The sequence below is a fragment of the Penicillium chermesinum genome (assembly GCF_028974085.1).
Source record: "Penicillium chermesinum strain IBT 19713 chromosome Unknown utg000004l:1.0-3345178.0:1.0-3348027.0, whole genome shotgun sequence".
In the NCBI taxonomy this organism is placed as follows: Eukaryota; Fungi; Ascomycota; class Eurotiomycetes; order Eurotiales; family Aspergillaceae; genus Penicillium; species Penicillium chermesinum.
Window position 1 is genome coordinate 2,538,357 of NW_026695314.1, and position 24,777 is coordinate 2,563,133.

Genomic DNA, 24,777 nt, shown 5'->3' on the forward strand with positions numbered 1-24,777 from the left:
ATTGATGACATCCGAGTCATATATATCTACTTACTGCAGTGTTGACCAATGTGGAATGCCGTCAAATTACAGATGACGGTGAATTGGCTAAGATGCAAGTCTGCCGAAGGGATGACCTGAACAGAGCTTGCTAGTTTTTGCAACCCCGGGCCACTAAAGTGACCGTTGGCAGCCAGCAGAGTCGTTTCTGGGAATGTTGTGATAGCAGACGAGGCTGCTGGGGATACACTGGCCTGCGCAAGAGCCAATCCAGCTGCCCAGAATGGAATTGCCACGTGAAACTTCATAGCTGAATTATCTTCCTCTGCTTGAACTTCTTTTGGGCCGGATCAGTACTAGGAAAGCCAATAGTACCAACAGTGAGTTGCGTGTTGAACGTTCCCGGGAGCGTTTTGATATCACGCAATATATAGCTCTACTCTGGAATAGAATTCCAACCCGCTCTCGGACCTTCCGCCCCGGCTTTCCATGTTAAGGTGTGCATCGTCAGGTATATGAACCTTCGAAGGTCGCGACACTCCGAAGTTAGTGTAACTCCCTACCCTATTCCCTAGCAAAATATATACACTAAGACTACTTGTACGTAAAGGCTTAATGCAATGCTGCATTCCACTTACCACAACTAATAAACACCAGTTCAGTCACGTAACCCAGGACGAAGAAAAACTATGAGTCCTCCGAATGGATTTCTCTGGTTTAGTGATTTAAATTCTCATCAACTCCCATCTTGGATATAGTGCTTCGGATTTGAGACTATGTAACCCTCTAACCTCCTCAGCTACGTAGGGTGACCTGCAAAGTCTCTGGAGGTGGGACAAACGCAAGACCCTTGCGCTTGGATGGGAACTCGGTAGGTTAAACGGAGATCAGTCAAAAAGCGAGATAACTTGAAATCGACTAGCCTTTCAGTTTTAGATCGAAGCGATGATAAAAAGCAATCGTCAACTGATGACTCTCCCGGTGTATCTAAGATATGTAGGGCCAACCTTGGAAGTCTCGATCTGAATAGGACGACTAGTATCAAAAGTAGCATCTAGTTTTCATCCGGATAATTCTTGGCTAGAATTCAAGCAATCCTCTCAGTCGAAAGGTTGCACGTGCCGCGTGCCTGCGAGAAAATCCTAGCAGTCTGAGGATGCCCTGCGTGTAGCCTGGGCATTGGCGTGGTGGCACCCCCGAAAATGAATTGGTCTCGGGGGCCTGGAAGTAGTGGGTCTTATGGCATGACGTTGGTCTAATGCATATAATGAATGCGATCCAAGTGACATGTGTATTTTACTGGGATGAACTTGATTGGGGCATCTTAGCAGGAGTAAGGCCAAACGGTAGTCATTGACACCCGGAGGTTCTCCAGAGAACCATCCATCTAAAAATCCGAGCCGCGCAGAGTATACTACAGCAGGCTGTGTGACGACCTGTATGAACGAAGAGTTTTAAAGTGGCAGTGCATTAATGCTAACTTAGCTGTCCCAGTGGGGCTGTCTTCGTTCTACGCTATGCGGGATTTCTGTGATTGGCGATTCCTGAGATTAGGCCCCCAAGAGCCCCCATCCGTAGCCGGTGGCATGGCCTGTTGATTGCCAATCCACTATGTCTTTCTGGGAGGGACCGCGGCTCATACCCGACTGAACCGTCTATATCTGAGATAAGCTTACAGCTATCCAGATTTGTACATATGCGCAAGGTGCCGCCTCTCTTTATTCAAAAGCGGAATCGCTCTATGGATATATGCCCAATCTTATGCCTGGCCCATGTCCGCTCCTAATGATCCGCGCGTCCCAGGACCCCTCAAATGATATACTATAAAAGGAATGGCTGTGCCCAAGCTAGATTGCGAGCCCCTGCTACTCTTCCAATTCTTTACCTGAAAGCCCTCTCGCGATGCCTGAAAACTCCGAAGAACAGCCTGTCAAGCTGACCATCACCCATTATCGGAAACCGCAGCACACTCATGAGGCTTTCATCAACTGGATGGTCGAAAGCCACCTGCGAGTAGCCATTCCGGTGTTTAAGAAGCATGGGCTTATTAGCTACCATCTAGTGAGTACTTCGTTCAAAATGCGGGTTGCGCTCTGCTCTGACTCTTGTGACTTAGTTTGTTACCCCGCCAGCTATGAACCTTTCGTTGAAGGAAGAAATGGCACCGATCAAGCCGAGCTGGGATTTTGCAGGGTACGATTGCGTGATTGAGTACATTGTTCCCAGTTTCCAGATAATGAGGAATATAATGTCTGATCCCGGGTGGCAAGAGTCCCTCAAAGATCAAGACGACTGGGTCGACGGACCCAAGGCTTTGCTTTCCATTGGCCATTCTATTCCATACCTACTGAACGGAGAGGCTGTGAATCTGCCTGTATAAAATTTAATGCCAAGGTGTAGATGTTTCCACGACATCTTACTGATATTTCCAGACTTGAAGCTGTAAGAACAAAACACGAGAAAGGAATCAAGCAGCAAAAAGACTTAGGCTCTACAGATCAAGGATCATCTAAGACTTTAGATCCCGCAAAAAGGATAGAGAGGCCTGCAAACTTCGCTGTGTGAGCTCAAGGCCCAGGCTAAGCTCCTCCGCAATCATTGGTGCCCTTGCTGCTTCTGATACCTTGCCTTCTGGCACAACTACAGCATGGAGATCTCTGATGATGCACTCCATTTGCTCAACAACCTTATCCTCTAGAACTTCAAATTGTTCCTCTATTCTCTCGTAGGATGACCAAGTAAGGTCCTGATAGTTCGAGAATAAGCCTGAGTGCTGAAGGTGATTTGCCATGATTGCTTTTTGTCTGGCGTGGCGTCCAGTCCCTGAGAACACTTTATTAGCTAGTGATCAAGAGGTCTTGGGAAATGTCATACCCGATTCACAGCTACATTTATTATAAGCAGGGCGCATAAGCTCCCCGATGAAAGAACTGTCATGACCGTAAAGCATATCCCTCATGATAGTCCTGGATATTCATTAGCATTACAGTATCATTGGGCTTCGGTCAGGATGGATAGACGGACTCAATGTGTTGCAGAATATTTTCGATGCCATTCCGAAGTTCACGAACCAGCCATTGCTTTCTGGCATCCAAACTCGTGATTAGGTTGTCGAGGGCATGAGGTGCATCGTTTTGCCGCTCTTGAAAATATCAGCGGATACTCCTAGAAGAGTGGATTGATGTCAAGCGGAATCCTAACTGACTGACCTTGAAGTTTGTTTATCCATTGTTCGAATAGCTCGGAAAACGTCATTTTGATCGCGCCCATCTGAGAATCGAGGTAGTTCGTCACCGATGCCCATCGTTGACTCAACACCTCCCGGGGAATCTCTATCAATTCATCATTCCAGCAGCGGTATTTAACATTTTTTGTCTCATGAGTGCCATTTTTGCGACAGAATGCTGCATAGGACGCATGGTTCCACTGGCAGTGTCAGTAAGTAGTCCATTTGCGCATATGGAGGACTTACAGTGGCCCACTCCTGGCTGATGTTGATGCAAGAGCTTGTCCATTCCCTCTTGGACCTGCCTGTGTTCGTTTTGTCAGACGTGAGATACATCATAGGATATGGTCATCCTCCTAGGACGTACGGATAGTTTGCAAGATTTGGTCATCGAACATATCCCACAGATTGCTTTTTAGACGAAAAACAAATGCGCCAGGAGATATGAGATCCTATTCTGCATTAGAAACAAGTAACAACTCCGAGGCTCTCATTCGAGCAGTCTAGAGGTGACATGTGGAATGAGCAATAGATAGTGTTGTCCATACCCGACGAACTATTCTTTCCATTCCTTCCAAAAGCACGCGAAGATTCTTGGCTTTCTCAGTATCTACAGAGTCGCGTCCGGAAAGAATCCATTGACGAAGGGAACCGATGAGAGCCGGGACTTGATGTTCCAAATATGCGGCTGTTGCTTGCATTTGCGCTTCAGCAGGCACGAGTTGACAGTGCTTGCGTAAATCTTTGATGGCACTGAGACGAACATACGCCTCCGATTCATCATCTTGTTCATCCCTATGGTCGGAATAGAGGGTATTGCTGACCAAAAACACCGTGGTGCCATCATGCTTTGCAGAAAGTTCGGCGCCTATTCTGTTGTTTCGCTCATTTACTAGCATTTCGGTTCTCCTGAAGAAAGATTAGCCTTGACAACGACTGAGTCGAGATCTCGAAGAGCCATACGTGAGTTTGAGTTTGCTCAGTTGCGCACTGATACGTCAGCGGATATTACGCTTCACTCAAAGCCAGACAACCTACCCGATCTCTGCAAGCTCTACCGCAAAGCCTTCCTTTCCCGACTTTGCTTTTCGGAAGTCCGAGGCCCTTCTAGAGCAACTTTTTGACAACTTATTGATATCTTTGTTGATTTGAGCGATGCTTTTGCGAAAATTGCTAGAACCACGAGCCGATTCTTCTGGATCAAAATCCTGCCACATGTGAGAGAATGACCCCGCGACCGAAGGAAACAAACGTACTTCAGATCTTGTACAGACAATCCTCTGGGTCTTTCCGCGGCACCTGGTTCTGATATCTTGAACGGATGTGTCTGTAGTGCATCTGCTAATTCCGACCACAATAAACACCTCATCGCAATTGTGCAGAAGGTATCTCTCTGTGCTTCGGACTCGCGCGTAGTTCAAGTCTCGAAACCCTAGTTGTCATGAGCACCAGTTATCTTTGATCAATTAGTGGGTTGTATGTACCTGGCAGATCAGCAATCACCAAACCCATCCCCAGGATGGCCGAATCAAGGTAAACTCTGCGTAAAATTAGCTTTTCTTCGCCAACATGGATACTTAGAAGTCTCCAAGGTTACCTGATGACCTTGATGAAGGGCCAAAGAACAGGATGTTCGTCACTTGACTCGTTCGAAGTGAGCTTGTCCAGCTGGCTTTTGCAGGCTTCTAGGTCTCCTGTAACCACGGAATATTGAAGGGAGTTAAGACCGCCCGGTCGACGAGACATTTCGTCGCGAGCCCATTGCGCTAGTGTCGACTGAATGACTACATCGGCGCCTTCCGTCTCATCCGACAAAAATTCATGGTCTAACTTATCGTACCTCCCGAACAGAGAGTTGAGAGTCTCCCAAGCCCGGCCGGCCGTCTCCCGAAGTTTCTCTTGTTCAGCCGTCGATGTCACTTCCCGGAAGAGGGAGGCACAATAAAACATCCGGAAACTCCTGACTAGCTCGTCCGAAAGCTCTTTGACTTCGGCCTCGTTCATAAAGTCGGCTTCGATGGTAAAGGGATGGGGGTGGTCCGCATCGATGTTGCGGAACTCCGTTACGACGCATGTGCATGCGGCTCCGTCCCGGCTCTAACACAGCCAAATTAGTTTGACGAAGGAAATCTCTCCGAGTGAAGACTCACGGAGCGGGCAAGCATAGGCTGATCGAGAAGCGAGTTGATCACTGAGCTTTTGCCTATCGCATTCACAATGTTAACCGTTGGAACAAGTAGGCAAAGATCTGACAATCCATACCAACACCCGAGTCTCCTATGAATCCTACGTTCCAAGTTTCTGGGGCACGGAACTCGCTCAATTTACGGGCTTCACGCTCTAGCATATGCAAATTTGTCGACGCATCACTCGCCAAATCAGACGATCGGAGAGTATTCGCCATGTCCAGCAGATGGCATTTCATAATTTCCAGGTTATGTCGTAGGCGCGGATTGTACACTGGAGCTTCGGGCAGCTCATCTCGAGGACTAGTGGAGGGATTATCTTCTCCCTCTGAATCGGAAGTCGATGATTCGCTCGTTGGACAGTCATCGGAAGCTTGCGATGCAGTATCCAGGGGAGGCTTCTCTTCAGAAGGGTCCGGAGGAGGTTGCTGGGGGTCAACTGCAGCCTTTGGATGATGCGGAATGTCCTGAGAGGGGCCATGGAGTTTAAAGCTGAACTTGAACTCTGTAGGCAGAGGACCATCCGTTGAAAGTCTGGTAGTCTCACTCGCCTGCCCAGGTGCCACTCGGATTGGGAAACTCTGGGAAGAGCCGCTTGGCGATCCGAACTTGAATGGCGCTCTTTGGGGGTTGCTACTGGTAGCATGTGCATTATTGTGGGGAGAATCCAATACCGTTCCCTCTGTTGAGGATGTACTAGGACTTGAAAACAAGGACATGTTCAAGTAGAAAAATCCTGGGGAGAGTGGATGAGAGTGATTTTGTGGAAGAAAATGAGGGGGGGGGGAAAGAAAGGAAGTATTAAGGTCAAGGGCTAATGCAAACGAAGATATAGCTGGTGAAAGTCGCACCCTAAAAATATCGTGATCATGATTGCGAAACGGGTACTTGTACCTAGACGGGGTCGGAGGGGTACAGCCCCCCCTGGCGCTTGACTAACGGCGAGGGATGAGCTGTACCAGGAAGGTTACACTGCATGATAAGCCTTGCCGAGGACAAAACAGGATAGGTGTCTGAAGTTACAGATTCTAACTGATGTTCATTGGCCGCTATCTAATAGAGGTAGAGAGCAGTTCGCGCGGGAACAGCCGGAGTTTCATGAGGCGCTGAGATCTGTGACACCAAACAAACTCGACCGAGGCATGAGAGGATGCTTGCGAAACTCGAGCGGTGCGGTATCTGCTACATGTTGATTCGCTGGTCGCTAGTTGGGATGCCGAGTTCAAAACGCTCTAAATATGCAGCGCGAGTCATGCACAGTGGAGCAGTGGAAGGGCCCCTCACCTCTCTTTGCTGCCTCAATCAGAGTCTCTCTCGGCACTGGATGACACAAATGGGTCTCCAGTCTGAGATTATGGGATTGGGATTTTTTATTGCAGTATATTTCTGCTGGTATACGTTGTGCCTGGGTGATCATCATGACGCGGCTGTTCGGTTCATCATGCTGTCACTGACAGCGGCAGAGCCATGAGCCTAAGCTGTGAATCTACAACCTATTCAAAGCGGACATTCGAAGCGAAAAGCGATAGTCCAAGCAATATCAGATTCTATCTGGTAAGTTCCGAGGCGTCTTTGGCCTATGTCTTTTTCTCCCCGTCCACGAGGGAGCGAACTTTCGAGACGAAGGCCGAGGACGAGTCTCGTGCTCCAACTTGAGGTTCACGAGTGTCACCATGATGGAATTATTACACTGGGCAGCCCTCGTGGCTCTTTCGATTGTAATTGATGGCATCTTATGTAGCCGTGTGCATTCAACGACGGGTCCGACTATACTTTTGGCAGCAAGCTTCACCTCCGCATCTGTTTGAGTGCTGACAGACGCGTCTTCCCAAATCCCCCAAGTCTTCTTTTCTTCTTCTTTTCAATTCATTTTTGTTCTTCACGTATCCTCAGAGTTTCCGTGTCTGCACATTATAATCATCAAATACCTTGCCATCATGGCAAACGAGACGTATCCAAAGGATGTTGAGCTTGGAGTTCTTTCCGATGGTACGTTGTCCGGACTGAAATGCTCAAAAGAAGCAGAGAAGATGCGTTTTTAACAAGTACTGAAGGGTCCTCGACAGTATATTCTCATGACAAGGTCCCGCTGGGGCCGTCCAAGGACCGAGTCGAGCAGTCGAGGGCTCGAGGATGCTCACTGAAGAAAGTGGACACTTCAAAGATCATCCTGGCCGCGCTCTTAATCCCGTTATTGGCAATTTTCCTTCTCGTTGCAGGACTTGTGATCTTTTTGCTGGTTGAAATGGCTACATCTCAGTCGACGGAAGGGAATTGAGTTGATCCACTTCTGGGAGAACATAAATGTATTATTCTGTGCGTAACCTGGAGAGTGAGCTTATGGCTGTGATGCACCGTGTCGGCTTGCTATGTAACAGTCTCAAACCAAAAAAAACCCCCAGAAAAGCTATTTAAGATGTTTCAGCATAATACTTTGGCTGAGTATTGCCAGTGCCACTGTATTAGAACGCCTGGTCGCGCAGGTCTTCACCTGGGCACACTTTAAGTATGATTATCAGACAGCAACATATGAATTCTTTGGCCCGAATAACGGTCTTCTAGTCTATTTAGCCTACTAATGTTACTAGTCCATCATTGTCCACTACCAGCGACACCAGGTCACTTCAGCTTAGAGCTGAATGCACTTCCATAGCTCCCTTGTATCCATATGATCAATTCGGAATTCTAAACTTGAACTCCAAATAGTAAATCTAAGCTTGAAGTAGGCGACCGAGGCAGCTATCCAAACTGGATGTACAGGAGACTTGGCTGTAATACCCACGGCCTTGCCTCCCGAGGCATACATAACCTGTTTCACTACATCTAATTGGGCCGCAACTCCAGCGAAGGTAGTGCCAAACATGTCTGTAAGGACCTGTTTGGCATTCAGTGTGTCCGTAGACCCGTGCTTAGGAGCCTTCCTTGGCCGGGGAGGACTCTGGGAGAAGAAGGCGGATTCTATCCACCTGAACTATCGCGCCGAAGAACATGTAACATTGAGAGTATATGTGAGAGACAGAACATGCTAGTGGTATTTATCGTACAACTGGAACGCGCAGTTTAATCCCAGTTTAATAATGCGTACACAGTGGGTCCAGAGCCGCATAGTATTACATAATACAGTACGCGTTGAGCGTGTCGACGAATGTTGTCTTTTTCAAGCAATCGGACTGATGTGGGAACTACTGACTTGGCCACTGAACATTCTCTGATTATGACAACTCTAGCATTATCACTGGCACCACCGGCCCTTGGCCGGCTGCATGATGCCTTGATATGCCTGTCCAAATTTAGCGACACCGTCGCCCTCGAGGCCGAGAACGATCTAGTATGTTTTCGTCTTTCGTAGCAGTCCTGACCAACTCTGACGAGATACTTTCAGCTTCGATTGAGCGCATTGAACTCTACCAAGACAGCCTTTGCGTCCTTTGTTTGTGCGCGGGAGCAGTTTTTCGAGACGTACGCCTTCACCTCTCGCGCTGGTCGATCGTCGCATCAGCAGGCTACGGATCGTTTTCACTGCCAGGTGCTGTTGAAAGTACGTAATTCAACGACCTGACTCTGCAAAAATTGCTGAATTCATCCCCACCTAGGCTTTACTTTCAGTCTTCCGAGGAAGAGTTGATCGGAATAAAGATACGGCGGTAGAGCGCTGCGATATGGAGCTTTATGAAGACTCGCAGCAGGGAGAGTGCCGATTAACGGTGAAAATGATATGTGGCCTCGGTGAGTATTGCACTCATTGGTCCTGCTATTCAGTCCAGATATCTAATCCAAGAAGGTGTGATCAAGTCCTACAAATTGACCTACGAGCCTGCGGCCATCCAGCATGCTGTATTTGACAGGAATGGATCGATGAACCGATGGACCGCAGACCCGCGGTTTCTGAGGCAAATCATTGAGCATTTCAGCACGTCAGCAGAGCAGCTTGACATGTATTCTGAGAAGGGGAAGGCCGTGTTCACCAGTTTTACGACCAAGATCACCGATGGCAAAGGTGAGGACACGAGTGGTCCCTCAGCTATCCGTAGAAATGATGAAGTAGAAAGCTAATGTTCTAGAAATCCTCAAACACCCTGTCCACACCTCCGTCGCAGCAGACAAGGGGGACTTTGAAGAGATCAATATCGAAGACAACATGCACATTGCCATTAACCTGAAAGACTTTAAAGCCGTGGTCGCTCACGCCGAAACAGCCAACGCGTCCGTCACGACCCGATATAGTCGGCCTTGCAAACCACTACAGATGGCCTATGCCTTCGACGGTGTGAGTGCAGAATTTACGATTATGACCCGGGGCGAAGCTAGCGACGACGAGCCGGCGTCAACACGAGCAACGGCGCCGCAGCTTTCACGGCAGACCCTTACTCCTGCCCCGGTAATGGTGAGCAGGACCCACGCAACTCGCAACACTACACAGAACACGCAGGATACACAGATGCCACCTCCTCCGTCACGCAGCCGACCAATTAGGCCATTGAATGGCTCCTCGACTCAGGAACATCTTTCGCATAGACCAACAGCAGAGCGGCCGCCAACATCTGCGACACCGGCAGACTTCGATAGCCTTTTCGTGCCACAGGATGATGATCGCCAGTGGGATGAGATGGATGAACAAGAGGAACCGCAGGATATCCTTGGCTGGGATGCGACCGGCGGTCAGGTATGTGCGCCTATCGGCACGGGTGTGGCAGTGATAGCTAACAATCCATACCAGGACGCTCTTGAAGGGGGCATTCGAGATGCGGAGCCCGACTTCACGAAATTGTCCAATTCAAACGGCGAGTCCATGAAGGACGACATGGGTATACCTCCAACCCAACGCATGTCCCAAGTTCGCGGTCTCGGGCTTTTCGATTGAGTGAGCTCAAGGTCATAATGGTCCAGACACATTTTATGTCTTATGTCAAGAGGACATAGCATCGCTTGCTCACTTCACCATCAGCCAGCTGGTCGCGCACCCAGCGCCAACGTTAACGATCTTCCGATCTCCTAACCCAGCATGTGGCAGCGGGATGACCTTATATTCACCGGCAACATTGCCACGCGGATCCGTATCAGGGCCACAATTACCGTGCTCACCCCATCCAAATGCCGCCACAGAGCCATCTTTCAGAAGCGCAAGAGCATGCTCACTGCCGACGGCGAGATTTCGTACAGAAGGAAGATTCTTAGGTGGGAGCTGCCCACGATCATCCCGGCCCCATGCAAGAAGGGAACGTGAACCACTCTGATCCTGCACTTCTGCCTCGGGCAGCTGTACATATATACCATGCCAACTAGCCCCAATATCCAAATATCCCACCCCAGCAGCAGGAACAGGATCATATCGTAAGGCATCCGGGATACGCAGCACACCCCAGCGGTTCGCAGGGTCCCCAAGCACAATGAACTCGCCACGCCCCGGCCGTCCCAAAACAACCGTGAACTCACGTCCACACACAGCCCCCATCGCATGGAATGGGATACCATCGACTCGAGTCGGCGACCAGACAATCTTCCGAGCCTTCGATCCCTCTCCCAGCTGGCCCTTGCGCGCCCCGCCCCATCCATATACTTCCCCGCTCGACAAGATAGCCACCGTATGCCCCATCCCGCTGGCCAGACCAATAACATCAGTTCCAGACGGCGGGAAGTCGGGGATACATGTTCCCGGCGAAGGAGGTGTGGACTGCGCAGACTCGCCGAGCCCGAGTTCGCCCTTTGGCGTCGACCCAAGCACGAATACCCTATCAGTCGAGACGGGCATTGAGCGACCGCTATCACTTGGCGGGCAAGGCACAGATGCAACGAGAATAGTCCCTTCCCATGTCGCTGAGATGCATTTGAACGTCTCTATGTGCGAGCCGGAGGCGGGATCGGGCAGGACGAGGCGGCGGAAATGCAGGAGATTTGCTTCGTTTGATGTTTGGACCGATTTGTCGCGCGCGGCCGAGGCCGCAGGTCCGCACCTGCCATCGTCGTTACAGCCTGCCGCGTAGACATGGCCCTGCTTCGTAAGGAGGAGGGTATGGTTTCCTCCGGCGGTTATGCGGGTGACCTCGTCGTTTGGGGCTATGGGGGTGGCCGTACTGAAGACGCATTGGGTCGGGGTGGAGACATCTTCGATATGGCCGATTCCCAGCTGGCCGGAGCCGTTGGAGCCAAGTGCGAAGATGCTCATCTGGGTTCTCCTGGCAGTCAATGTGAGTAAACCTTTCTAAGTTTGGGCGGGATTGGAGCTTTACGCATATCGCCGGTTCTAAGGGCTACCGCCTTCCATACCGCTTCTGAGCTACGATAGGTCATGATTTACGAAGAAAAGATTGTTCATGTCGAAAATGGTTTATATATTCAGCCAAAGGCAAAGGGGTATTAATGTATTGACAATAAAATGAGAACCGCATAATGCAATTCATGCAATTGATGCAAATGATGGCTCGAAGCCAATGCGCCTGGCCCGTATCCTAACCCCTTTGTTTTCTCCAGTCATTGCGCCCTATCCCAAGCAAAAAGAAATAGAAATTCAAATCGTGAAACTCCTAACCCTGCTTCTCATCAGCCGTAGTCTCTGTGTGAGACTTGCTGGAAAGAGTCTGCTGATTGGCAGGGTTATCGTGTCTCTCGACTCCAAAGCTATCTTCGGACTCAACCTCAGCAGCAGGTGGAAGAGCGAACGTGTCCTTATTGGGCGTGCGAGGCTTCTCCATAGGCTTGAACATGGGGCTTGTCCGGTGGAAGTAAGTGTGCACGTGGCCCTCGAGCAACGAGTCATCGGTGTCGATAGCAGTGTCATCACCAGCTTCCTTCTCAGCAATGCGCTGCGCCATGGCCGCCTCCCACTCCTTGCGGTACTCCTCAACCTTGTGCTTATAGTCCTTGTCGGCATCATAGTTCCGACCGAGGCGAAGAACGTAGCGCTCGTACCAGGACAGGTGCTTAGGGTGGACGGCAGGGCCGTGGTATTCGGACTCGCGGCCTTCGCGAATATATTGCCAGCGACGCTCCTGTTCCTTCAAGTCCAGGCCAGTGGTATCAGGCAAGAAGGCCAGAGTGAGGACAACACCAGCCAGGCCGAACCAGGGAACAACATAGAACTTGGTCTGGGTGTCGATGTAGTTGTACAAGACGGAGGCCAACAGAGCACCAGCCTTGCCAGCAGCGGCGGAGATACCGTGAGCTGTGGCGCGGATGGGGGTGGGGAAGACTTCTGCGGCAACCAAGAACGTCACAGAGTTGGGGCCAAATTGGTTGAAGAAGGAACTGAGGAAGTACATAGCTTGGAAGGCTTTGATGTGTTGCACTTCCGTATAGTAATGGTAGTGGAAGCCCGGCACCACGAACATGACAAACATAAGCAAGAAGCCGACTGTCTGCATCCATTTGCGGCCATAGAGCTTATTATCAATGAAGAAAGAAGCCAGATAGTAGCCAACAAGGGAGACGCCCACGTTCACCAAGTTCCAAAGCCAGGTAGGCATGATTGATTCGGAAGAGGGGCTGATGACTTTGATAAAGTCACTTTGGAAGAGTTTGTTTCCGTAGAAAAACACGTCATTGCAGAACCAGCTGCCAGCAGTGGCTAGCAATCGAGGGCCGAAGTAAGTAAATGTCAGACGAAGAGATGCAAAATCGTAACCAGTAATGTGAGACTTCTTCTTCGCCGCGGCCAATTGTTTACTCGCTGCCTTCATATGATAGGCACGGTAGTAGACAAGCCAGAGAGTGCCAACCGCAGGGATGGCGAATGAAACACGATAGGTCCACTGGGCCGAGACAGTTGAATAGGGGTTGTTACCGCTGCCGTGGTGGAACACCAGAAGCAGAATAATCAAGATGACTTGGTTGAAGAATTGACCCCAACCTTGCATCAGGAAAGCGCTCGTAACCTTACGACCCCGGTGGAGGCGATCTTCCTTGGTCGAGATCTTGCCAGATCCAACGGCATTTTCCATACCACTGGTAGCAGTCATAGGGTATTCACCGCCTGTTGGAAAGAATTAGAATGAGGGGGCGATTTTGTGGACAGTTATTTTAGAACGCTTACCAACTCCCACACTGTAGAAAAACAGAGACCAAGCATAGCAGATGACCCAGCCGTTCATGGTGACACCCCAAGCAGCGGTCAACATAAGCAAACCGACAAACATGATCGTGGCATCTTGAATCAGACCCCAGCGACGGCCAATCCAGTCACCGATGATGCCAACCAGGATCTGGCCAAAGATGATACCAATGATCTCCAAGTAGTCAACGGCATTCAGCCACTGTTTGTTGCAGGTAGTGTGATGCTTCCAGCAATCAGGGAAAGACTTTTCGAATAGAGGCTTAATGTTGCCGATGGAGAAAAGGACGTAGCCCTCCAACCCCAGACCGGCACCGGGCAGCACCATGTTGCGGAAATAGTATGAGACGGGGGACAAAGGGTCTTCCTTTATCATCTCCCAAATGTTGCCAAGTTCGCGCTTAGCCTCCTGGGCATCGTACGAGCTAACGAACTTGATCTTCTTGCCTAATGGCAAATCGGCCCAATAAACGCCGTCACCCGTATAGCTATCGTCAGGGCGGATCAATTTGTCAAAGGCATCCTTTTCATGCAGGTCCATGTCCTCCAAGGGATTATGGGTGCCCGTCATGTCCGGCCCGTGGGGAGCGCGAAGTCCAAAATCAGCCATGACGAACGACGGTAGACTGATGGCCTTCGAAAAGATGTATTGATCAGGCGATTGACCGAGGTCAAAAGACCACGGGGGAGGAAGTGGAGGAGGTGAGGTCGGGGGATGACCACGAGGAAAGTTGGTGGCTCGCAGTCAACGAAATGGAGGGAAGGTCGGATTTATACAATAGAACGGGGGATAGCGGAAGCCGGGGACTGGTAGGCGGCGTTGCCAAGCGGAACACATGCTCTCAGGGCCATTTCTGATAAGTCAAGGTAGTGGCAAGATCCACCCAGGTCGCAGTCGATGGCAATTAAAGCAAAAAAAGCAAAAAAAGCAAAAAAAGTAAAGAGCCAGACAACGAAAAAGTCCAGACGAATTTGCTGCGCGGCTCACAGGCCGAAAACAGCGGAGCCTGGTGGGCCGGTGGGGCTGTCGAAGGCGACCTTCGTCATCCAATGAAGTCCACACGTGGCGGCAGAATGGGCCAGATTTTCACCAGATCCAACTTATTTTGTCGACCGCCTGCAGAAACGGGCCTTGGAGATCGCGGACAAATGGTGGACACGCTGGATCCCCGCTAGTGGCCTTTTTCAAACGGAGATGCCCTGATGTGCTCATGTGTGAGGGGCCCTGGAACGTGCTCTTCTTTCTCGTAAGAGAGCAGATCCCGGGGCAAAGGACGGGATAGGCAATTTAGATTACGCAGGGTGCCCCCAATGCTTTCCATGGGGTATCGGGCATATAGCATCGCACAGTAGTTTGCGAGCAAAACCCGCACGTGCTCTCTTGCCTTCTCTGGCCAGCAGGTGGAATGATTTGGCATCCTCAGCCGTAAGTTTTTTTTTCCACTTCCTTGGGGCGCTAGTGGGTTAGTGCCGTTCTTCGCTCGGAAGATGTCCTTTTTTTACTGCGTACTCTGACGTTGAGGGTCCAGTGTGTAGGGTTCATGGTGCCCCGCAGATCGTTCTCAACCGACCACTCAGATCCGCCCGTTCGAGCACATGCTCGCGCCTTCGTATCTGCTTTGCTCCCCCGCTCTTTCGTATCAGAATTGATACTCGGCAACGGCGGCCTTCCTACTCTGGAGACCTTGGGCCGATCTGTACCCATATTGTGTCTCATCGTGGACTCGGGCGCTGCAATGGCATCCACCGTGACTAATGGCTAGAATCTCTTGCGAATGTCATAGAAACGCGAATACAATACAAAGCAACGTATAGGAGAGAGCCCACAGGTGGACTCACCTGGCACTGAGGCGTTGTGGCGCATCAATTCCAATACCTAGCGTGGTGACACCCCAAGAGCCGCGACACGAAGCACGTGCAGATTGCCGAGCGATGGTCCCTGCATTGACACGATAGAGTGCCGGATTCTAGAAGGGAACAGGCTGAGATGAAGCTAAACGCAATTACATATGTCGGGCAGACGATATACGACGCGACCGCCTTGTCAGACAAGCCCATGTCGGAAGAATTGCGACCAGGTCAGTCTTTTCCAGGTCGACAATCGGCGATTCCTCAATGACTGGCTAGGCCTGCTCCCATATCGTACAGGGGCTATGAGGAAGGAACCTCCATGGTCAGCGGCGCCACGTACTGGGCCCAACGTGTCCTTTGCATGAAGATCAGAATTCGAAGTCGCACCATCACATTTTCTGGGGTGGCGTGCCAATACTGCGACATAAAGACCAAGGGCAATGGTGGTGAACTCATTTGATCATCGCTACTTGGTTCAGAAGTGACTTATTTCATCCGATTCAAGTTCTCATTACGGCCCGAGATAAAATCATATAAATTGTATATAATCGTCAAGATTTGCATAAACATCAGGGTATCCGTGGCTCATTTCTAGATATCTTTCATCTCTTGCGCATAAAGCCGCTGTTGCCTAAACTTCGCGTCGCAGGACGGCTTGCAACTGGGGCCGTTTTATGGGTTTGATGAGGAAAGTGTTGATGCCAGAGCCCAGAGCCTCCTTCTGAGCATCAGAACTATCGAGCCCGGTGAGAGCTGCAATAATAAGTGGCGGAATTACTTTTCGCTCAGACTCGGACAGACTCGATCGGAACTCCTTCTCCGCCCGGCGGATTTGCCGCGAGGCTTCAAAGCCATCCATCACTGGCATCGAGATATCTAAAGAGGCTATTAGAAAGAATTCACTAGAGCGAAACGGGGGCTTGGTAGCTTACCAAGGATGACGACCTGGAACTTGCCAGGATCGGCTTTATACAGGTCAACGGCTTCGGCTCCGTTCTTCCCGGACGTATATGTGAAGTTCTCTTTCTTGGCGTATGCGCACAGTAACTGAAGATTTAAATCATTGTCATCTACTAACAGCACACATTTCTCACGAGGTTGCGGGCCGCCTCCATCCTTCTCCGATGATTGTTCTGGCGCAGCAGGGGTTTGATCAGCGTCGGCATCTTGCCGCCTTTGGGCACCAGTGCCATCGCCATCGCCGTCGAGGTATTCTCGTGGTGAGCCAAGGTTGGGGCTTTCCTCGTCTTTGCCAATCGTATCTTTAGTCGGTCGTTTTTGGATCTTCAGCCGTTCTTCCGGGGGGTCGATCGGTGCGAAATCAACAGGCAAGTGGGTCGACTCGGGCATTTCTACCCAGCGAGTCGGCTCCTCGGAAGGGCTTTGACCGGATTCTTCGTCCATTCGTCGCTTGATGCAAAGATCTAATGCCCGTGCCAATTTTCGTGGGCCACATGGCTGGCTCACGAACTCGAAAGAAGTTGTGCTTCCCCGGTTCTTGGCGCTCACAAACATGCGATGCGCTTCTTCAGGGGTCTGGCAAATGACCACGACCGGAGCCTTGCAAGAATCGTCCCCGTCGAAGTGCGCTGGCAATTCAAATAAGTTCCTGCCTCCAACATCCTCGCAGTCCAGTTCTGTCTGCACAGCCAGGTAAAAATCGAATGGAGCGTGCCTCCCTCGTAAAGGCGAAAGATTCGTTACCTTCATACCAAACCACTCACGGCACATCCGATCCAACGAATTGTACAAGCCTGTGTCACGTTGAGAAACAAGCGCAGTGCCGAACCCCAAGAATGCGATTTTCTTATCTTCTGTATGCTTCCTTAACGAGGAATATACTGAGGAGGTTGCAGATGTATGCTCCATTACGGCAGATGACTTGAGAAGGGGCGTGTGGATTGAAAGGACAGTCCCGACACCCTGTGTGGATTCGATATCAATCGATCCGCCAAGGAATCCAACAGCCTGCCGAACAATACTCAAACCCAATCCACTTCCAGATGCAAGGGGGTCTTCCTGCATGAATGGAGTGAAAAGATCTTTCTGCAGGTAAGCTGGGCTGATTCCCTTGCCGGTGTCCTTCACAGTTATCGTGACATTGAATTCATCCTGATGTCTTTTCTGTGATCTGGACGATTGAGAAGACTTTAGGCCAATATAGATATATCCAGAAGACGTATATTTGAGGGCATTGCCGAAGACATTCATCAAAATGCGCCTCCAGGCGCCAGGGTGCGTATAGAAGTCCCACTCGGTGTGCGGCTCGATATCAAAAATAACTGTTACTTGGTTCGCGCGCGGTCCGGCAGGCGCCGCTTTGCTGGCTTGTCCGGCAGTCCTGGACGATGATTCGGTCAAAGCGGGCGGTGGAGCTTGAGGGTGGTTGTAAAAACAATATCCGGCGAACACACATTCCGTAACCTCCTCTAGGACAGAGTCTAAAGTAACACGAGTAAATGAGGATTTCTCACCACCGGGAAGACTTTGAGGTATGCTGGGCTTTCTTTTGCCATTGGCCTTGACCCGAGACGACGGGTCTTTCCTATACTGATCTATGAAAGTAAGATCAAGAAGGTTGTTGATGGTATCTAGTAGGGTGCGGCCACACGACTCAATCGTGTGCACCATGCCATACTGGAGGGCATTCATGGCAGTGTCGCTCAGGATATCAGCCGTTCCAAGGATTCCATGGAGTGGATTCCTAAGCTCATGGGTAATACTACTGACCAAATTAGTCTTTGCCTTCTCCGCAACCTCCACATCGACCCGACGAATTTCAGCCATGATGCTGTTGGTGAAAGCGGATATATAAACCAATTCGTTTTGGAAAGTGAAGATTCGGTCCGGTTGATTTGTCCAGACTATTGCCCCCGCAAACCATCGGTTTTTATCAGAATTCCAGATAGGCAAGAGGAGAATATTCCTAGCTCCAGAAAATATCTTGACCAAGGTATCTGCGTCCTGTCGGAAAGGCTTTTGCCTCCGGCTTGAACCAGCGCGAGAATCCCTGTTGGCTGAGGTCCGATCTTGATCTGAGCCAGAGACTCCCTTTGTTGGATCGTCGCTATCCTCGGAGACCGATCCATTGGCGTTGTATGTAAAGATCTTTCCACGTGGATACCGACGGATCAACGAGGAAAAGAGTGGCTGAGGCACCCGGATGGCTTCTCCTGCTCGTTCCTCATCGTTGATACTCGAGAGCCTCGAGCTAGAAAATCCCAGGCACTCTGAGAAAGTGGCTTCTTCGCCGCCAGAGTCAGCCCTACGTGCTTGTCCGTCATGTCTGGACGAACTTGAGTCCGTGCTCTCATCGCTGCTTGATGTGGTATCCTTGCGTCCGGTACCTCTGACGGTGCGCTTATTGTTCTCGACGAGGTTTCCGAATGTGTCCGTGTCTGCGTCAAGAAACATGACGCCCTCTGCGCTGATCGCTTCCCGGATCAAATTGGCGGCCCGGGAAAAGATGTTCCTAATACTGCTCGGCAGAGATTCATCTTGGAGACGATCACCAGCAAGCACACTACGCGTAGTCGCCTCTTTTTGAGATCGCCCTGATTGGGTTTCCTTTCCTCTATTTTCTCGCTCAAAGTCCGACTCTCCAGAATTATGCCTACTATGTCGAGGCGTTCGGCGTGCAGTTTTGCGATCTTGCCCGTCGATATCCTTCTTTTTAGGGGCATCGCGGATAGGCAAGGCTTGCATACCGGATTCTTTGGATATGTGCTGCAGATCCTGCTGCTCCATGTTCAATTGACCCTCTGCAGACTGGCCAGATGTCTCTGCTGCGTCATGTTGTGCCTTTGCCTCCCACCAGGAATCTCGCAAGGTGGAACGGCCTTCCACAAAACTGCCGAGCCCAACAATCATCTTTTCTGCCCGGCGGCTTCTGTGTGCTGTTTCCTTCGTTTCCAGATACTCCATCGTGGTTGCAGCCGCATCCTTCATGTACTGGAAGGTGTGTCGATCCGGGCCTGACGTTCTCGGTTTACTGTCCATGACGCAGAATGAGCCGATCAAAAACCCCCCGTGGGCTAATGATAGGCACGGCCGCGAAGAATCGTACGCTAGATAACGCCGAGACCAGCTTGGTCGGATTGAAGCGATTATCTTGGGTGATGTCGAGAGAAAATACCGAGTATTTATCCTCCTCATTATCTTCCTTGGAATGGTCCTTGCTTTGCGGGGCGGTGGCCTGCTGGCAGAGGCCTCGTTCCTTGGGGAACACGCAGCATCCTAACAATAGCTTCTCGTTCCCGTGCGCAGTACGGCCACCGATCAGGCTCAAAGTCGGTGTAGCCTCAGCCAGAATGTGTTGCTGGGTCCGATCGAACAAGGAGATGATACATCGTTCCGCGCCGAGTCGAGTCGCACCTAGTTGAGCGAAAGAGTTCAAGGTGGCGTCTTTGGACGATGCAGGGACAAAGTTGTTGCTGCTGGCATCGTCGAAGGGGGCATATCGCGACGTGGAATTCTCAAAGGGGAAGTACCTTTGCACACAAGCTCAATTAGCCCCCGGGCGTTGCGATTTTTGTTCCATAGTTTGGGGCTACATACTTCCAGAATTCACGCTCTTGCGCCATGCGATATGGCGTTTGTCCATGGGACGCAATGATCGCCGCCATGGTGGATTGCCTGGGCAGCGCTGGCAGCTAGAAGTTCTCGGGTATGCCAGGCTTCAATTTGAAGACAGCAAGACATCTTGTGGCACTTCCAGGATTTCCCAGATTTCCCAGATTCACCTGCAGAAACAGGGAACAGTTGCGCCATCTGGCCCAATTGGCCGCAGCCCCACCTTCCTTTTCTGTAAACTCTCCAACTGCGACTCTCTCTTCAAGCCCATGATGTCAATGCTCTACTCTGAGCCCTGGAGCCCTTGTATTTGGGTTGCCCAGGTGGCACTGCATATAAGGAGAGACGACTTAAGAAAGAAGGAGAAGGACAGTGTTCTCCACTCTTAGGCCAGATCTCAAAGGTTCCATGTTACCGGGAATTTTGCCCGGGGTGGAGGATCTATTCTGGATGCAAGACCGGTCAATGCGGTTCAAGGTTAGATTGGATTCAACGGATATTTCCGAGCAGAACATAACAAGTCTGCATGTTACAGGCATAGCAAATGACATTAGTTCTGGTCGTACTGTAGATCCGGGCTCATCTCGAAACACTAAAGCTGCTGGACCCTTGGAGTCCCTGTCAAGAATGCTGGATTGTGATTGGTTTGCCTGCAAGTTGCCCCCTTTCAGAATTTGCGCAGTCCTGCGTAGTGAGTCATCTGAGCACGGGCCATCTACACCAGTTATAAAAGCCCCCGTCTGCCCGTCACCCTTCCTCTTTCTTTTCTTCTTTTCCAGCTCTCTTTGCCAATTGGCTTAGATCAAGTGTAGTATCTGTTCTTTTCAGTTTAATCTCTGAAAGTGTTCTCATGAACACCTTATTGATTATTCTTATTTTTGAAACCCGCGACTGGCCTCTGTGCTTGCGCATGCCAGTCGCACAGTGTCATTGGGCTTACACTACCCCCTCTCGACGCGAACGCCTTTTTTCATCAACTGTGTCGGCTTGTTCCGACCGCTTGGAGAAGATATGGTGTCTCTTACCCCTCATTTCAGCACCGCCACCCCTTAGGTGAAAAGTTACTGCTGAACATCAGTAGTGCGTATCTACGTTGTCCGTTATGTTCTTTTTTGGCTCCTTGTCTGCAAGCTGCAGGTTTGATCGAGCCCTCTGAAGCCGACAAAGGACATGGCATGAAACATGATGTTGTACCACCTCAAGGGACACTTAATGCTCTGGGACTAGGCCCCCCACCAAGACTTGAAAGAGACGCCACATGCTGATCTGCTCCCGATCTTAGTGTCATTACTGAGCCACATCGTAATGATCTCCCAATGGTCATCGCATGACGAAACATTCACAGTTTTGAGAATCCTGTGGGTGTCCAGTAGTAGAGAGGCCCGGATGTCCAGTTCGGGGTTCTCGCCTTTAAAAGACCACGTGGAGTTTGGAGATTCGACCTCTTTGCTAGAAGATCGTCTGTTGTAGATCCTCTTTGCGCAATATTGTTGCCATTCAAGCTCGATGAGATCACTGTAGGCCTAATTTCCTCCAGGAGGGATGTCTGGTCATACTTTGACTGGGTCATGGAGAGATTTGGATCATAGCGAATCAAAAAGGAATCAAATTGGCCCTACTCTGTAGAGCTTGCGCAAGTAGTATGACTGCGCGCCTAAAAGCAAGTGTGCCAAAGTCATAAGCATTCTATGCACATCCGCATCGTATTCGGATCTTTGTAGCGAAACTCTCTCCATACTATTGGATATCTTATTTAAGCACCCCAATCGAAGAATATCTGCTGTGAGGTGTTTGAGACAAAGTGACGAATATTGGGGGCCTTAAACACGAGATGCTCACTCGCAGTATTATCTGCCGGACCTCGGGAGGCAGTGTATAATGGCGGTCTAAGACATTAACGTCGTCACCTAAGTCAACAAGTCTCAGCAGGGCTTAGCTCACTGATCTTCGTCTCCTGAATTCTGGGGTATAAAACGAATCATTTCACGCTCCAGGGATCACCATCAAGGGCCAGAAGAACAAGTCATTGAATACTTGACCAAGCAATTCCTCCAATTTTCCAGGAAATCTCCAAACCCATCCTTTGGACTAGTCAAAATGAAGGCCGCTACTATCACCTCGCTGCTTCTTGCCGCTAGCTCTGTCCTAGCCGCCCCCGCCAAGAGAGATGGAGAAACCATCACGATCACCAACCTCAGGGCCCACCAAACTGAGACATTTGGTCTTGTTACCTTTGATATACACGACCCAGCCTACACCCCGAATGACAGTGCTACTGTCGCTTGGTATGGATTTACTCACCCCCTCGGCCAACCATGCTAATGTGAATTCTCAGGGCTATCCCCGGACAACCCCCTGCGGACACTTGGAGCGCCAGCCATAACTACACTGTCCAATTCCCCGATGGCGTGCACAGTATTGAGTTCTTGATATTTGACCTCGATCGTGCCGACAACTCTGGATCCGTCCAGGTCGCTCTCAACTCCAATGCAGCGGATTCCACCTACAGCTGTGGATCCGATGGCAACGGTGGAACTGCCTGTGCCTTCCCTTCCCCTATTGTCTTGCCTGTTAACTCCTCTTGAAGCTTCTAAGTCTAGAGGTTAACCTCTAAACCTACGGCTGGGAAAGCGTATACTTTCTAGCCTTTCCTTTACATTACTATATATCGCATGTCTGTTAGGCTTTATTTTGATATACTTTTACGTGCATAATTGAAATATTGCTCTTTTCTTGCTGATGGAATCTGCTTCCCAACTTGAAGACGTCCTTCAGAGTCCATTATGGGGACAGTGAAATCCGCCAGCAGCTGCTTCCGTCACTGGCAATTCTAAGACAACCTCGATTCGATGCCAAGGAATAAGCCTCTAGTAGGGCGGTCCAGGAGGGATGATCAGATTACTGGAGCTCGTATTCCGTAGCGATCAATTGGGATCCTGACATCGACCTACTGGATGTTGTAGTGTAGGGAGCAATGGGTATGGGCTTGTAGGGAGCAATGGGTATGGGCTTCACCGGCCTGCGGAGAGTCGCCGACGCTTGGCAATCACTTGGCATCGTCACTTCCCCAGGAATTGTAGGGAGGCTGTGTCCAGTTGTATATGGCAAGGATGTACGCACTGCCAAGACTGTTGAAGTTTTACCATTGCAGATTCCCCTGGACAAGAATCATTGTTTTGTCCACTCCAGCCTGAGTGTCTAGCATCTGAAGCTGTACTTCTACCCATACGATCATGCCTTCCAAGTTATACGACCAATCTAATCCATCATGGTGCCTCGAAGCTGTACCTCGACAGAGTAAAAAATGGCTGTCACTCGTTACGCTGCGGTTTGGCGCTCTGCTTTGCCAACTGATTTGTGTAATCTGCTTTTCTTGGGCGTTGGCGGAGCATGAGAAGGGTATAGCCTATATCGATGGACTGGGGAGTGGCTGGTCATCGATCAACCTCGGGACAGTAAGCAAGCCCAAAGCTAAATTAATATTTCCATTCACCAAGCTGACTGGTTCGTCGAATGCCAGTCCTCATACGCGTTTCTCTGGTCTGCCACATTCCTGACGGTCGTCGCCTTCAACCGCAGAGTCCATCCTGGCATTGGTATCGCCTTCGATCTTCTCGCTTTCCTTGCACAGATGATAACCGTCGCTTTCTACTTGAACGAATTTGCACAATGGCAGACGGGCGGATACCCAGATGACACGGAGGAGGCTAAACGGCTTTATGGGGTGGAATGCTTCGCTCTTGCGATGATGCTTCTCGGGTTGTAAGTTGAGACAGTCTTTTCTTCGAATGCAAGAGGTAGGGTTTGTTAATCTTTTGCATGTCCAGGTCATTCAATCTTATTCTGCTGATCCGATCATCCGTGGCCTGTGATGTTGAACGCAAGGAAGCGAAGTCCTTGAAGAACAGAAGGAAGTTCGGGCTTGAGAGTCCTTAAAGTTTTTGAACCTACACGCACATGTAGAACGGGACTCTCAGGAACTTTCTATGGCAGTACCCCTTATTTTATCGAAAGGCTCAGATTTCACAGACTGAAACATCTCTAGAAGGCCGGTCTTGTTATTAACCGGAAGCATGTGGAACATGGGTCACTATGGGACATACGATTTGTTCCAGGCTTTGATTAATGTTTAATACTCTTGCTATTGGGACAGTTATGATTTACTCCTTTAACAGGCAATGCTGGAATTCTTCTCATTAGCTCAATTCCGTATCTTTGCCTCAGCGTGTTTGGGATATGCTCATTATTCCTGGTCATAAAAATGCACCGTGGGGGCTTTGAACGACCCTTGAAGACCATGCAGTATGAGCCGTATCATGGCACACAAAGGAATGAAATGTAGAATTTCTTCTGAAATTCAGCGGGCCAGATGCTGTAGCGCCTTGGGACTTAAACATGAGATATTGAATCACAGGAGAACTCTTCAGATTTGCGTGGGACTCCCCTCCCCGGCTGGCCAAGTATATCCTGAGCTGTTTGAAGCGAATATGCACGACTGAGGCATGGCCTTCAATTATGCGGTGTAATAAACCCTCGACGTATCAACAAATAGCGCTATAAAATATGGTTCTACTGCGAAAACCCTTGGTTTATAAACTATCTGCGGAGGGCCAGCCCTGGAGTGGAAAGACGGCGGAACTATCAGGCCATTTACCAGTGCATCCAACGAGGTGAATTACGGCAATGTAATTGAGTTCAATAGATAAGGGACGTTGTAACTATCATATGACATCCAATAAATGACCAAGCTGTTTTCTTTTAAAAGTCACAGAAAGGGAAAAGAAGCGGCTCGGACCGACGGGCGAAATCCGGACGACTTTATGAAACGGAGAGATCTGGCCAAATCTTGGCATAGAGATGGAGCGAATTTGTGAAAAGGTGAGAGGCCCGGTCGCCTTGAAGCCTACTTACGAGGATTG

The 24,777-nt window shown here is 50.0% G+C and overlaps 11 protein-coding genes across 11 annotated transcripts; 7 read left to right on the forward strand and 4 right to left on the reverse strand.

The window, feature by feature from the left end:
* Window positions 1-1,881: 1,881 nt before the first annotated feature.
* On the forward strand, window positions 1,882-2,359 carry N7468_005848 (EthD domain-containing protein; the record flags this gene model as incomplete). The annotated part of the gene is made up of 2 exons (XM_058475144.1): window positions 1,882-2,040; window positions 2,096-2,359. 2 exons carry the CDS (start codon window positions 1,882-1,884, stop codon window positions 2,357-2,359), a joined length of 423 nt encoding a protein of 140 aa, XP_058330884.1.
* Window positions 2,360-2,488: 129 nt separating this feature from the next.
* N7468_005849 (uncharacterized protein) lies at window positions 2,489-6,110 on the reverse strand (the record flags this gene model as incomplete). Its single annotated transcript, XM_058475145.1, has 14 exons — window positions 2,489-2,802; window positions 2,854-2,945; window positions 3,004-3,121; window positions 3,189-3,405; window positions 3,452-3,510; window positions 3,573-3,657; window positions 3,754-4,114; window positions 4,169-4,195; window positions 4,244-4,413; window positions 4,462-4,637; window positions 4,690-4,745; window positions 4,803-5,302; window positions 5,356-5,408; window positions 5,468-6,110. The coding sequence occupies 14 exons, from the start codon at window positions 6,108-6,110 to the stop codon at window positions 2,489-2,491; spliced, it is 2,871 nt and encodes a 956-aa protein (XP_058330885.1).
* Window positions 6,111-7,328: 1,218 nt separating this feature from the next.
* Window positions 7,329-7,669, forward strand: N7468_005850 (uncharacterized protein; the record flags this gene model as incomplete). Its single annotated transcript, XM_058475146.1, has 2 exons — window positions 7,329-7,380; window positions 7,446-7,669. 2 exons carry the CDS (start codon window positions 7,329-7,331, stop codon window positions 7,667-7,669), a joined length of 276 nt encoding a protein of 91 aa, XP_058330886.1.
* A 936-nt stretch (window positions 7,670-8,605) lies between these two features.
* N7468_005851 (uncharacterized protein) lies at window positions 8,606-10,252 on the forward strand (the record flags this gene model as incomplete). Its single annotated transcript, XM_058475147.1, has 6 exons — window positions 8,606-8,719; window positions 8,774-8,929; window positions 8,985-9,117; window positions 9,173-9,388; window positions 9,453-10,054; window positions 10,109-10,252. The coding sequence occupies 6 exons, from the start codon at window positions 8,606-8,608 to the stop codon at window positions 10,250-10,252; spliced, it is 1,365 nt and encodes a 454-aa protein (XP_058330887.1).
* A 69-nt stretch (window positions 10,253-10,321) lies between these two features.
* Window positions 10,322-11,554, reverse strand: N7468_005852 (RCC1 domain-containing protein; the record flags this gene model as incomplete). Its single annotated transcript, XM_058475148.1, has 1 exon — window positions 10,322-11,554. One exon carries the CDS (start codon window positions 11,552-11,554, stop codon window positions 10,322-10,324), a length of 1,233 nt encoding a protein of 410 aa, XP_058330888.1.
* A 358-nt stretch (window positions 11,555-11,912) lies between these two features.
* Window positions 11,913-14,045, reverse strand: N7468_005853 (putative MFS phosphate transporter; the record flags this gene model as incomplete). Its single annotated transcript, XM_058475149.1, has 2 exons — window positions 11,913-13,357; window positions 13,418-14,045. The coding sequence occupies 2 exons, from the start codon at window positions 14,043-14,045 to the stop codon at window positions 11,913-11,915; spliced, it is 2,073 nt and encodes a 690-aa protein (XP_058330889.1).
* A 931-nt stretch (window positions 14,046-14,976) lies between these two features.
* Window positions 14,977-15,198, forward strand: N7468_005854 (uncharacterized protein; the record flags this gene model as incomplete). Its single annotated transcript, XM_058475150.1, has 1 exon — window positions 14,977-15,198. The coding sequence occupies one exon, from the start codon at window positions 14,977-14,979 to the stop codon at window positions 15,196-15,198; it is 222 nt and encodes a 73-aa protein (XP_058330890.1).
* Window positions 15,199-15,917: 719 nt separating this feature from the next.
* On the reverse strand, window positions 15,918-19,911 carry N7468_005855 (putative sensor histidine kinase/response regulator; the record flags this gene model as incomplete). Its single annotated transcript, XM_058475151.1, has 4 exons — window positions 15,918-16,171; window positions 16,219-19,237; window positions 19,353-19,776; window positions 19,844-19,911. The coding sequence occupies 4 exons, from the start codon at window positions 19,909-19,911 to the stop codon at window positions 15,918-15,920; spliced, it is 3,765 nt and encodes a 1,254-aa protein (XP_058330891.1).
* On the forward strand, window positions 19,888-20,247 carry N7468_005856 (uncharacterized protein; the record flags this gene model as incomplete). The annotated part of the gene is made up of 1 exon (XM_058475152.1): window positions 19,888-20,247. The coding sequence occupies one exon, from the start codon at window positions 19,888-19,890 to the stop codon at window positions 20,245-20,247; it is 360 nt and encodes a 119-aa protein (XP_058330892.1).
* A 1,708-nt stretch (window positions 20,248-21,955) lies between these two features.
* N7468_005857 (uncharacterized protein) lies at window positions 21,956-22,443 on the forward strand (the record flags this gene model as incomplete). Its single annotated transcript, XM_058475153.1, has 2 exons — window positions 21,956-22,143; window positions 22,194-22,443. 2 exons carry the CDS (start codon window positions 21,956-21,958, stop codon window positions 22,441-22,443), a joined length of 438 nt encoding a protein of 145 aa, XP_058330893.1.
* A 648-nt stretch (window positions 22,444-23,091) lies between these two features.
* On the forward strand, window positions 23,092-23,794 carry N7468_005858 (uncharacterized protein; the record flags this gene model as incomplete). Its single annotated transcript, XM_058475154.1, has 3 exons — window positions 23,092-23,313; window positions 23,379-23,620; window positions 23,686-23,794. 3 exons carry the CDS (start codon window positions 23,092-23,094, stop codon window positions 23,792-23,794), a joined length of 573 nt encoding a protein of 190 aa, XP_058330894.1.
* Window positions 23,795-24,777: the final 983 nt, after the last annotated feature.